The sequence below is a fragment of the Coregonus clupeaformis genome, chromosome 14 (assembly GCF_020615455.1).
Source record: "Coregonus clupeaformis isolate EN_2021a chromosome 14, ASM2061545v1, whole genome shotgun sequence".
Lineage (NCBI taxonomy): Eukaryota > Metazoa > Chordata > Actinopteri > Salmoniformes > Salmonidae > Coregonus > Coregonus clupeaformis.
The window spans coordinates 20,536,388-20,548,938 of record NC_059205.1 but is presented as its reverse complement, the minus strand read 5'-3'; the positions used below and the strand labels follow the sequence as shown (position 1 = coordinate 20,548,938).

Genomic DNA, 12,551 nt, shown 5'->3' with positions numbered 1-12,551 from the left:
TGTCAGTGGGCAAACGTACAAAATCAGCAGGGGATCAAATACTTTTTTCCCACACTGTATGTAAACTTCCGACTTCAACTGTACAAGCAGAACCCCCCCGAAAGAAAGCACATTTAACTCATACTAGGCCGATTTTCCTGTGTTTTTTGGTAGCTTGACTAAAAAAACTCCATAATTTGAATTTGTAGTAGGCAACCCAACTAACATCAAGGTCTTCTCAGAAAAAAAAAGGTTATGTAACAGGTTAACTTGGATAAATGATCCATATGTTTGATGCAGAAAAAAAAAAAAAAAAACATGTCATTATTCAAAGGTTTTCTTTAACACTTTTTATACATTACTGGAGAGACGCCTGATAATGACAACGTTATAAACTAAGCACTACTCAAATATTCCTTTTAATCAAGTGTAATGGAAACAACCATTTAAAACAAACATATGAAGTCTTAACACAATTTAGTTGGACTTCTAAATTGTTGCAACAACACCAAGTTGTTACCAATAGCAGCCATATGTCCTATACTAATTTTACAACACTGGTATTGATTGCATTTTGATGAGGCCCATCTGGACTTTGATTAACTACCCTGTATGAAGTCTCTGATGAGCTTTCAGGCTGCTCTTCTGAGTGAAACTCTTTCCACATATCTCACAGCTGTAGGGCTTCTCACCAGTATGAGTGCGCTGGTGTCTTTCAAAATGACTATGGCGATCAAAACTCTTCCCACAAATGGAGCATATGAAACATCTATTTCTTGTGTTGTCTGTGCTGTCAAAACCGTCTATACCAAGGGCAAATAAAATGCCTTCTTGACTGTTTGGTTCTGTGATGTACTCTCTCATTGCCGTTTCCTCCTCTACGGGTAGTGGTACCTGGTCCTGAAACATGGGTAGTATTGTCCCATTGCCATCCTTGCTGTTCCTTGCATGTAGAGCCATTCCTGCATACTGCTCTTTCTCAATCATTTCCAACTTGTCTTTCTCATCCTGAAAAGACAATTGTTCAAGTTCCACCTCTCTAGATGCTGACGTATAGAACCCGTGGTGGTGCATTCCATCAAAATGACTGTGATTGTATTTGACACTGGGTGAAACTGGATGGGAATTCTGCTGCTTTGTACCATCGAAGGAGCAACCTGGATGTACAGATCCAGACTCGCTATCATTGTGCCTCTCTGCTGTAAAAGATCTACACAGCTGACTCTCCCTCTCATCCATGACATACTCTGGGTCGTCCTGATAACCTGGTCGCTCTGTGCTTTGTTGGTGTTGATCTCCAGACAGATTGATTGTATGGGCTTTAAACTCCTTCTCTCGCTCTGCTTTCACTACTAACCCCTGCCCACTTCCCCCCTCCTTGTCTTCACTGTCCCCAGAGCTAGGCTGTGCTTCAGCAGGTGAGGGCTGAGCCCTCTCTTCCTCTGGGGGTCTAGGATGGACATCAGGCTTCTTATCATCAAGTTGAGGTTGTTCCGTTAGCATTTCAACACCATCTGCTTGACAAAACAAGAGTCCCAAATATTTTAGCATTGATTATAACATCAATATGGCAATCCAACATTAGCTGTTAAACTTCATCCTAAACCACTGAAAGAGACCAGGAAAACATTTAGGATCTGTCCCAAATGACACCCTATTCTGTATGTAGTGCACTACTTTGATCAGAGCCATGTGGGCCATGGTCAAAAGTAGTACACTATAAAAGGGAATAGGGTGCCATTTAGGATGCACCCTTAGTTCATTATAGAAGAATTAACAGATTTATGCACTTAAGAGTTAACATTTTTCATGTATTAAAAGTATGACAAACATCAATATTATTTTTGTCTCTTACCTCTGTGAGTCTTCTGATGCCCTTTGAGGCTGCTCTTCTGGTTGAAACACCTTCCGCATATTTCACATCTGTACGGTTTCTCACCCGTATGAATTCGCTGGTGCCTTTGCAGATGACCAATCCGCTCAAAAACTTTCCCACAGAATGAACAGATGAAGCACTTCTTGTCCTTGGTGACTTCTTGGAAGGTTCTCACTTTCCTTGGAAAACTAGAGAAGATAGGCCTATGGTTCAGTGTATCCCCTTCCATGCCCTGTGAGTTTGACTGTACTGTGCCATCACTTGCTATCAAGAGTGTGTCTGAAGGTCCATAATGTTGCTGTCTGAGCTGCAAAATCATATCCTCTCTGACATCAACATAAGGTTTTCCTGGAAATGAAGCACTGCTGCATGACGCTTCCACCATTCCTGGGACAGCATGTAAAGGTGAGTGGTCAGGGAGACACTGTGACTTGTGACCTGAACTGCTGAAATATTCTGAATTGCTTGTCTCAATATCATTGTCTGCTTGTGAGCCGGACATCCACGACTGGCTCTCTCTCTCACACAATGACAAGTCAGCAGCCAGTTCTTCTGCTCTTCCTGCAGTCTGTTCTTCTCCTTTATGATTCAGTGTCTGGGATGCATCCTTCTCCTCCCCTGGCTCCGACTTCACAGGTATCTCAGGAGCAGTTTGGACCACTTCATTCTTTGTGTTGAATTGCTCTTCCTCAGACTGACGTCTATCCAGGGGAGGCTTCTCCTCGTTGTTAGCTTGTATGTCCATCGATACTGTGTGGAAATATTACATTTAATTAATAAAATAATGAGGCATGGAATAGTTTATGTCCTATAATAACCAATATATTGGTGTTATCTAGTGAGTGTTCCAAATTGTACCCAATTACCTATATAAAGCACTACTTTTAACCAGAGCCCATAGCTCTACATAGGGAATAGGGTGTCATTTGGTACACAGACATGGAATTGTCTATGATCTATAACCAATGTACTGTTTACATAGGGATTCTATTCTCTTACCTCTGTGAGTCTTCAGATGCCCTTTGAGGCTACTCTTCTGGTTGAAACATCTTCCGCATATGTCACAGCCGTATGGTTTCTCACCCGTATGAATTCGCAGATGCCTTTCAAGATGACCGTAACGTTCAAAACTCTTTCCACACAGTGTGCAAAAGAAGTGTTTCTTAACCTGGCAAAATCTCTTGGTCCTCGCTCTCCTTGCAGCATTATAATTTGAGCCAAAACCCAATACACTTCTAGGGTCTGGGTTTGACTGTACTGTGCCGTCGCTTGTTCTCCTGAGTATGTCTGACTGCCGATAATGTTGTGGCTGTCTGAGCTGTGAAATCATATCCTCTCTTACATCAACATATGGTTTCCCTGGAAACGAAACACTGCTGCATGATGCTTCCGCCTTTCCGGAATTTCCAGAAGGTACAGGAGAGTGATCAGGGAGACACTGGGAGTTTTGCCCTGAACTATTACAATATTCTGAATTGCTCATCTCCATATCATTTTCTTCTTGTGAACTGGACATCCACTGCTGGCTGTCTCTGTCATACATTGACAGTTCAGCATCCAGACGACCTTTGTCTTTTCTCCCTGTAGTTTGCTCTGCCTGTTCCAGCTCCACTCCTGGCTCAGCCTTCACCCGAGTCTCATCTGCACGTCGAATGTCTTCGTCATCTTTTTCATTACCATCTTCCCCAGTCTGCAGTTTCTCAAGCGAGGTCCTCCCTACACAAGTGGTACCGCTTTTACCTGGCCCTGTGGAAATGAATAAGTATTGCATGTCATCAAAATCCTTCATTGTTTGTTTTAATGATAATCAAAATGGATCAGTGTCTGTTAGGGTTGGGCGATGGGGAGACCGCTTCTATGATATGTTACTACAAATATCGCGATATCCAATATAATAGTTTTGCGCCGTGCAATTTTTCAGTTTATCAATTTACGATATTAGTTGCATTCTCATTAAATAATGTTAGTATGGTGAAAAAAACAAGGCTTAGTTTATTCATTTAGAAGTGGTCAGATGACGTGGGTGCTAATGACAGGACTGTTTTGCTAGCACAGACTGGAATATGTTCCGGGATTCATCTGATGGCATTGAGGAGTATACCACCTCAGTCACCAGCTTCATCAATCAGTGCATCGAAGACTGTCCCCACAGTGACCGTACGTACATATCCCAACCAGAAATCATGGATTACAGGCAACATCCGCAGCGAGCTAAAGGCGAGAGCTGCCGCTTTCAAGGAGCGGGACACTAACCCGAACGCTTAAAAGAAATCCTGCTATGCCCTCCGACGAACCATCAAACAGGCAAAGAGTCAATACAGGACTAAGATTGAATCCTGCTACACCGGCTCTGACGCTCGTCGGATGTGGCAGGGCTTGCAAACTATTACGGACTACAAAGGGAAACCCAGCCGCGACCTGCCCAGTGACGTGAGCCTACTAGACAGGCTAAATGCTTTTTATGCTCGCTTCGAGGCAAGCAACATTGAAGCATGCATGAGAGCACTAGCTGTTCCGGACGACTGTGTAATCACGCTCTCCGTAGCCGATGTGAGTAAGCAGGTCAACGTTCATAAGGCCGCAGTTGACAAATAATATTTGATTTGATTCCACACTGCCCTTTCCCACCTGGACAAAAGGAACACCTACGTGAGAATGCTGTTCATTGATTACAGCTTAGCGTTCAACACCATAGTGCCCACAAAGCTCATCACTAATCTAAGGACACTGGGACTAAACACCTCTCTCTGCAACTGGATCCTGGACTTCATGACGGGCCACCCCCCAGGTGGTAAGGGTAGGCAACAACATATCTGCCACGCTGATCCTCAACATAGGGGCCCCTCAGGGGTACGTGCTTAGTCCCCTCCTGTACTCCCTGTTCTCCCACGACTGCGTGGCCAAGCACGATTCCAACACCATCATTAAGTTTGCTGACGACACAACGGTGGTAGGCCTGATCACCGACAACGATGAGACAGCCTATAGGGATGAGGTCTGAGACCTGGCAGTGTGGTGCCAGGACAACAACCTCTTCCTCAACGTGACCAAGACAAAGGAGCTGATCATGGACTACAGGAAAAGGAGGGCTGAACACGCCCCCATTCACATCGACGGGGCTGTAGTGGAGCGGGTCGAGAGCTTCAAATTCCTTGGTGTCCACATCACCAACAAACTATCATGGTCCAAACACACCAAGACAGTCATAAAGACGGCACGAATACGCCTATTCCCTCTCAGGAGACTGAAAAGATTTGACATGGGTCTCCAGATCCTCAAAAAGTTATACAGCTGCACCATCGAGAGCATCCTGACCGGTTGCATCACCGCTCCTTAAAAGCTTCTACCCCCAAGCCATAAGACTGCTGAACAATTAATCAAATGGCTACCCAGATTATTTTCATTCACCCCCCTCCCCCCCATTTCTTTTTTTAACACTGTTGCTACTCGTTGTTTATAATCTATGCATAGTCACATTTCCCCTACCTGCATGTACATATTACCTCTTTTACCTCGACTAACCTGTACCCCCGCACATTGACTCTGTACCAGTACCCCCTGTATATAGCCTCCCTACTGTTATTTTATTTTACTGCTGCTCTTTAATTATTTGCTATTTTTTTATCTATTTTTTACTTAACACTTTTTTCCCCTTTTCTTAAAAACTGCATTGTTGGTTAAGGGCTTGTAAGTAAGTATTTCACTGTAAGGTGAATACCTGTTGTATTAGGCGCATGTGTTTGATTTGATCGACAGTCAGCTCAGAGATTCGAACAAGCAACATTTCGATAACTGGTCCAACGCTCACTTGGCTACCTGCCACCCCTATCACACATTACTGCCACGCACAGATCCGCTGATTTTGCAGGAGGAGAGGTAATAGATTTTATTCAGATAGGAGGCGGCTAGAGAAGATGTGCTAAAACATGAGGTTTCACTCTCGCCAAAACCTGTCCAAAATAAGCCCAATTCGTTTCCATGGTGTTATTTTGACCTAAGCTTATCGCTTGCCTTCCCGCCTTTGGGACGACTCCCCCCATTGTTAGGCCGGAGACATGAGCATCTCGTCACTATATACAGATCTCTGTTTTATCCCCTACAACAGTGTATGAACATGATATCAATCTGTTTCACCGGCGCTACACGCAATAATATTTAATGTAGGTAGACAATAGTGTACGTTTTTACAGTGATTGTACATTTCTAGATAGGCTTTATTTAGTGTATTTTAATTACATTACAAATATTGCAGGAGGTTCAAAAGAGGTGCATGCGCACTTGGTCAAAAACAATACTTAAATTATTTCCAGACAATACATTTTTTCGGTTGCATGTAACTTTTTATTTAGAGCTTTTTTGGAAGTACATACCGGCCGTAACGAAATTAAACTACATTCTTTAGTAAGTACCGTACGTATTTTTAAATTATGAATCTTGAAAAGCTAGTGAATGGCTGCGTCCTGGGCTTAAGGAGAATCAACGTATTCAACGTCTCCTGTAAACCCAGATTCTGGTTCAATGTGAACGTGAGTAGGCTGATTAAATAAGCCTACATTGTTTACCTGCAAAATTGTGATATTGCTAGTTGACCAATGTTACATGCATAGTTAACGATTGCTAACTATTTTTTGATAATAGTTGCTACTACTACGTAAGCGTACCCACCTTCTCTCCCAAGATTCTCAGCAGCGACTGATCGACCATTATGGATACGTCTTCGAGCTTGAATCCCACGAGCTCGAGCTCTTCGAAGCTCGCTGTCAAGTTGTTGTAAATTATTTTTCAGGACGTTTATTTCATTTTCCCGTTGACACATTTCCACACGTAACACAACTATGTCATCGTCGACTACTTTGCTAATTTCTGCAACGGCAGCTTTAGAAAGTACCTCTATGATAGAAGCGATCTGTGCCCGTAGAGAAACACTGCTCAACATTTTCAAATGTTTAAGAAATCTAAACAGAGCTCTGTCGTACTCCTACAAAATATTGGAACTTTCTATCTAAGTAACGTTAATATGCTACTGGTGGGCTAATAATTTAGTTTAAAAATGCTAGCTAAAATGTAGCCCGTGTAGTTCTGTTTCGCTGCTAGTTTCTTATTCTTTGAGGTTTGCGGATCGCATCCAACTTTTAAGGTGCGTACACTGCCATCTACTGTACTGGAGTGTGAGATCAGTCATGGCCTTCCTACAATACGTTAAATTATTTTAATTAGTTTGGGTCCTCTTTAGATTGTCGCCAGGGTTGGGGAGTAACGGATTACATGTAATCCGTTAAATGTAAGGGATTACAAAAAACGGGTAACTAATCCGTTACCATCTAAAATATTGTAATCTGATTACAGATACTTTTGAAAAAAATGATGATTACTTTGAGGATTACTTTTAAATTCAGGATGTTTGCGAAAAAATAATCTTTGACACTTCTCTGTTTTTTTCAATTACATTGAAATCAGCATATGAAAAAAGCCGCACATTTTAAGTTTGTTCCACTTGAGCAAGTCTTACCACAAATCAGAGACCACTATGATGACACACAAAATGTGTTTGATGGATCGCGGGAAAAGAGCAGGAATAGGCTTTTGTAGGCTACAGTCCAAGCTATGTCTTCCAATGGTGCGACTGCTGTCAGCATCCAAAGATTATCCAATTTGAATAAACGCTTGGAGGTAAGGATGACAGGAGTGGTTTAGTCTACGGCGATACGGATATCACTTATTATTGATATCTACAGTCGTGGTCAAAAGTTTTGAAAATGACACAAATATTAATTTTCACAAAGTCTGCTGCCTCAGTTTTTATGATGGCAATTTGCATATACTCCAGAATGTTATGAAGAGTGATCAGATGAATTGCAATTAGTTGCAAAGTCTCTCTTTGCCATGAAAATGAACTTAATCCCCCAAAAACATTTCCACTACATTTCAGCCCTGCCACAAAAGGACCAGCTGACATCATGTCAGCGATTCTCTCATTAACACAGGTGAGTGTGTTGTCGAGGACAAGGCTGGAGAGCACTCTGTCATGCTGATTGAGTTAGAATAACAGACTGGAAGCTTTAAAAGGAGGGTGGTTCTTGAAATCATTGTTCTTCCTCTGTTAACCATGGTTACCTGCAAGGAAACACATGCCGTCATCATTGCTTTGCACAAAAAGGGCTTCACAGGCAAGGATATTGCTGCTAGTAAGATTGCACCTAAATCAACCATTTATCGGATCATCAATAACTTCAAGGAGAGAGGTTCAATTGTTGTGAAGAAGGCTTCAGGGTGCCCAAGAAAGTCCAGCAAGGGCCAGGACTGTCTCCTAAAGTTGATTCAGCTGCGGGATTGGGGCACCACCAGTGCAGAGCTTGCTCAGGAATGGCAGCAGGCAGGTGTGAGTGCATCTGCACGCACAGTGAGGCAAAGACTTTTGTAGGATGGCCTAGTGTCAAGAAGGGCAGCAAAGAAGCCACTTCTCTCCAGGAAAAACATCAGGGACAGACTGATATTCTGCAAAAGGTACAGGGATTGGACTGCTGAGGACTGGGGTAAAGTCATTTTCTCTGATGAATCCCCTTTCCGATTGTTTGAGGCATCCGGAAAAAAGCTTGTCCAGAGAAGACAAGGTGAGCGCTACCATCAGTCCTGTGTCATGCCAACAGTAAAGCAACCTGAGACCATTCATGTGTGGGGTTGCTTCTCAGCCAAGGGAGTGGGCTCACTCACAATTTTGCCGAAGAACACAGCCATGAATAAAGAATGGTAACACATCCTCCGAGAGCAACTTCTCCCAACCATCCAAGAACAGTTTGGTGATGAACAATGCCTTTTCCAGCATGATGGAGCACCTTGCCATAAGGCAAAAGTGATAACTAAGTGGCTCGGGGAACAAAACATCGACATTTTGGGTCCATGCCCAGGAAACTCCCAAAACCTTAATCCCATTGAACTTGTGGTCAATCCTCAAGAGGCGGGTGGACAAACAAAAACCCACAAATTCTGACATGGGCTGCCATCAGTCAGGATGTTGCCCAGAGGTTAATTGACAGCATGCCAGGGCAGATTGCAGAGGTCTTGAAAAAGAAGGGTCAACACTGCAAATATTGACTCTTTGCATAAACTTAATGTAATTGTCAATAAAAGCCTTTGACACTTATGGAATGCTTGTAATTATACTTCAGTATACCATAGTAACATCTGACAAAAATATCTAAAAACACTGAAGCAGCAAACTTTGTGAAGACCAATACTTGTGTCATTCTCAACTTTTCACCACGACTGTACATAGCGCATTGATGTGAATCACACTGCTGCTCTCTCATCTAGCTATTTGCGCCTTACGGATTGTGGTTGTTGTGGATGGCTGTTCACAAATATAAATGTGTATTTGAACCCAATAATGGTTGAATTCAAGAAGTTTAAGCTGCCTATCAATCATTGTTTTTGAAACCAGTGGACAGCCACTGAAGAATACACTCTTGCAACAGCTGCTGCATGCGGATCCAAGCCTATGGAATAAAAGTGGGGCTTTTATTGCTCAATCTAATTCATGCTGATAAAAAAACATAGTCCATAGGCCTAATGGACACATGCTCAAACTCACACACGTTTGATAGACTTAAAGGGTCAATCTGTAGTTGCTACATCAATTTTTGTAAAGATATAATTTAATCGTATTATTAAATGTAGTAGAAAGCGATGGGTTAGAAGAAGCCTACATAACCAACCCATAAAGTAAAATGTAACATCCATAAATGGCCAGTTATGTACATTTTAACATTGATTTATCCTGCAATAGATGTCGTTCAATTGGTAACATACATTTTTGTCTTCTGCTAATGCCTAAGGGTAAAGTAATCTAAAAGTAACTGAATGTAATCAGATTACGTTACTGAGTTTGGGTAATCCAAAAGTTACATTACTGATTTACAATTTTGGACAGGTAAATAGTAACTGTAACGGATTACATTTAGAAAGTAACCTACCCAATCCTGTCTAGGACCTATAGGAACGTCGACTGTTTAATCTTCTTTCTACTATTTAGCGAGAGGCAAGACCTATTGCTATAGAAGAAGGTAATTTTTATTCTCAGCTTCTTAACTTAACAATATGTTTTTTTAAATAATGCTTTTCATCTATCCAGATGCCCAGCAGTAGCGGCGCGTGGGTAAAATCACTGGGGAAGCCAAGCCCCCCCACGCAAAAAAGCCATACTACAACCTATGTGTTGTCATAATTGCATTGTTTGCTCTATAATTTATCCTGTTAATTCAGATGCCTTGCGACCGTGATATATAGGCTTAAAGCCCGAGACAATTAAATTTTTTTACATTTTAGTCATTTAGCAGACACTCTTATCCAGAGCGACTTACAGTTAGTGAATACATATATTATTTTTTTTATACTGCCCCCCCGTGGGAATCGAACCCACAACCCTGGCGTTGCAAACACCATGCTCTATCAACTGAGCTACATCCCTGCCGGCCATTCCCTCCCCTACCCTGGACCAATTGTGCGCCGCCCATGAGTCTCCCAGTCGCGGCCGGCTGCGACAGAGCCTGGATTCGAACCAGGATCTCTAGTGGCACAGTTAGCACTGCGATGCAGTGCCTTAGACCACTGCGCCACTCAGGAGTTAGAAGACACAGTGGCAGAATAAATTCAACCACACCTTTGTTTTATCACAAAACCGGATAGCAACCTCTGTCCAATGAAGTCCACAAAGCATATTGCATGTACAGTACCAGTTACATTACCTACCTACAGCATGGTCAAGCAAGTTACAATTTCGGACCACCTAAACAACTATTGATTTAGAACCACAGAGAGTTACTGCAAGTCGCAAAGAAAACAGGAGCTGCCGCCAGTATTACAGCACCATTTCAACTTCAACATTTCAACAGTGACTAAAACTAAAAGATACCAAAAACTATTTAGTCCAATCAACGTAAGCTAAATATGATGTGGCTGTCCATGGTTCTGACTTCTGTGTGCGTGTGTGTGCGTGCGCGTTCGTGCAAGTAGAAAAACATGTTGACCAGTGGCGGCTGGTGAAAAATATTCTCGGTGGGGCTGTGCCATACTTTTTTTTTCCTGTAACCATCGCGATATATTTTAACACAAACTGCAGGACAGCAGTGCTCAGTGAAACATTCAGTAATTATTTAATGCCAATATTAAAAAGTTGAGGCATTCTTACACAAAAACATATTACACAAACCCAAGCCTTTCATTTGCATTTAAAGTGAACTTTTCACCATTGGTAGTAAACAGGCAACGCAACAGGCATGCTGTCAGAACAGAGTGGAAAGTGGACAATAACATGAAATTATTATAAAGTTTATAGGAAATCTTACACTGTATAAAAGGATGTATAATATAGAAATGGATATCAAGTGGATGAACTCAAACCTTTGACTGGAAGAATAGCATACAGTATTTTATGATCATACTAAATGTGACTAATTGTTAATGTGCTCCAGAACTGCAACAATTAATTGATACAAAACAACATATATACAGTAATATTAGCAAAGACACTATTAAGACTTTCTAGAGTACCATTTATAACTGGATTTTTTATGCTAAGGTCAACTATATACAAAGAAACATGCGGCCAGAGCTGCTCTGTGTGTGTGTGTCTGTCATCTTATTTGTACAGGAATTTTGCCCGTCTGTCCTTCTGAGTGGCAAACCTCTCAATGACCCTTTGATTAAAGTCAGGAATGTCCCTGACAAGTTTCTTCTCCATGGAGAGCATGGCCAGAGCGTTCAGGCGAAGGTCTTGATCCTTTTCAGTGTAGAGAAGCACCTTTCTGACTCAGCAGTTGTCATGGGTGTGGTGATGAGGATCTTGAGGAGGCTGGCAGTCTCTGTGAAAGTGCTCTGAAGGTTGTTCTCCATGAAGAACTGGTACAGGGGCACTGCACCACTACAAGCCTTGAACTCACTGTTCTCATAGATGAGGGACAGTTCGGTTTTGAGCTTGGCCTTGTTCAACATGGGGTACGCCTCCACGGTTGTTTCAAGCGCTGTATCGGGAACTTCACACTGTGTTGTGGGAACAACTCTCCGTGCAATAGTGTTGCGCTGATGAGGTGCTGGGTGAAGGAGAACCTCTCTTTGGCATGACTCAGGATGGTATCACATACCTGTAAAAGATACATCATCAGCTTTAATTTGCAATTAAGCTATTTTGATGCAAGTGATCCTGACTGACACATGCCTATGTCCAACTCAAGTATATGATTACCAAGGTGCTGATTGTTCAGGGTTTTGGCTACATACTACCAGGCCTGAAAAAAGTTCTAGGGGGAAACACTGACAATTACATCACAACTTACCTCTATAGCCAACCTCTGTTGTTCTCCTGGTCCCAGCATCCTCCGTCGCTTGATGGGCTGTTGCTGCTCGTCAGATGCGCTGTCCCCACACAAAGAGGGGAATTGAGGCCCTGGGTCCAAAAATAAAGTTTAATTTGATAACTTGCAATCAGACTTCTTAACTCACTGTAATTCCCCCTCAACACACAACCAGTGACTTTTATATATATATATATATATATATATATATATATATATATATATATAGACAGACAGACAGACAGACAGACAGATAGTGTGTATATACACACAAACTATGTCTAGTAACTGCTTTTAACCTGTGATGTACATAATTAACTGATGTTATTACGTTTTAAAGCCTTTTTCTA

At 42.1% G+C, this 12,551-nt stretch overlaps 1 protein-coding gene across 2 annotated transcripts; it reads right to left on the bottom strand.

The window, feature by feature from the left end:
- Positions 1-379: 379 nt before the first annotated feature.
- Positions 380-6,937, bottom strand: LOC121581282 (zinc finger protein 761-like). Of its 2 annotated transcripts, none has more exons than XM_041896798.2 (4): positions 6,521-6,937; positions 2,855-3,601; positions 1,835-2,605; positions 380-1,496 (listed from the first exon to the last, which is right to left on the bottom strand). In XM_041896798.2, the coding sequence occupies exons 1-4, from the start codon at positions 6,789-6,791 to the stop codon at positions 583-585; spliced, it is 2,703 nt and encodes a 900-aa protein (XP_041752732.1). In that variant the 5' UTR covers positions 6,792-6,937; the 3' UTR covers positions 380-582. The 2 variants fall into 2 exon arrangements, with proteins under 2 accessions (XP_041752732.1, XP_041752733.1); XM_041896799.2 differs by having other exon boundaries at positions 380-1,493.
- Between the last annotated feature and the right edge of the window lie 5,614 nt (positions 6,938-12,551).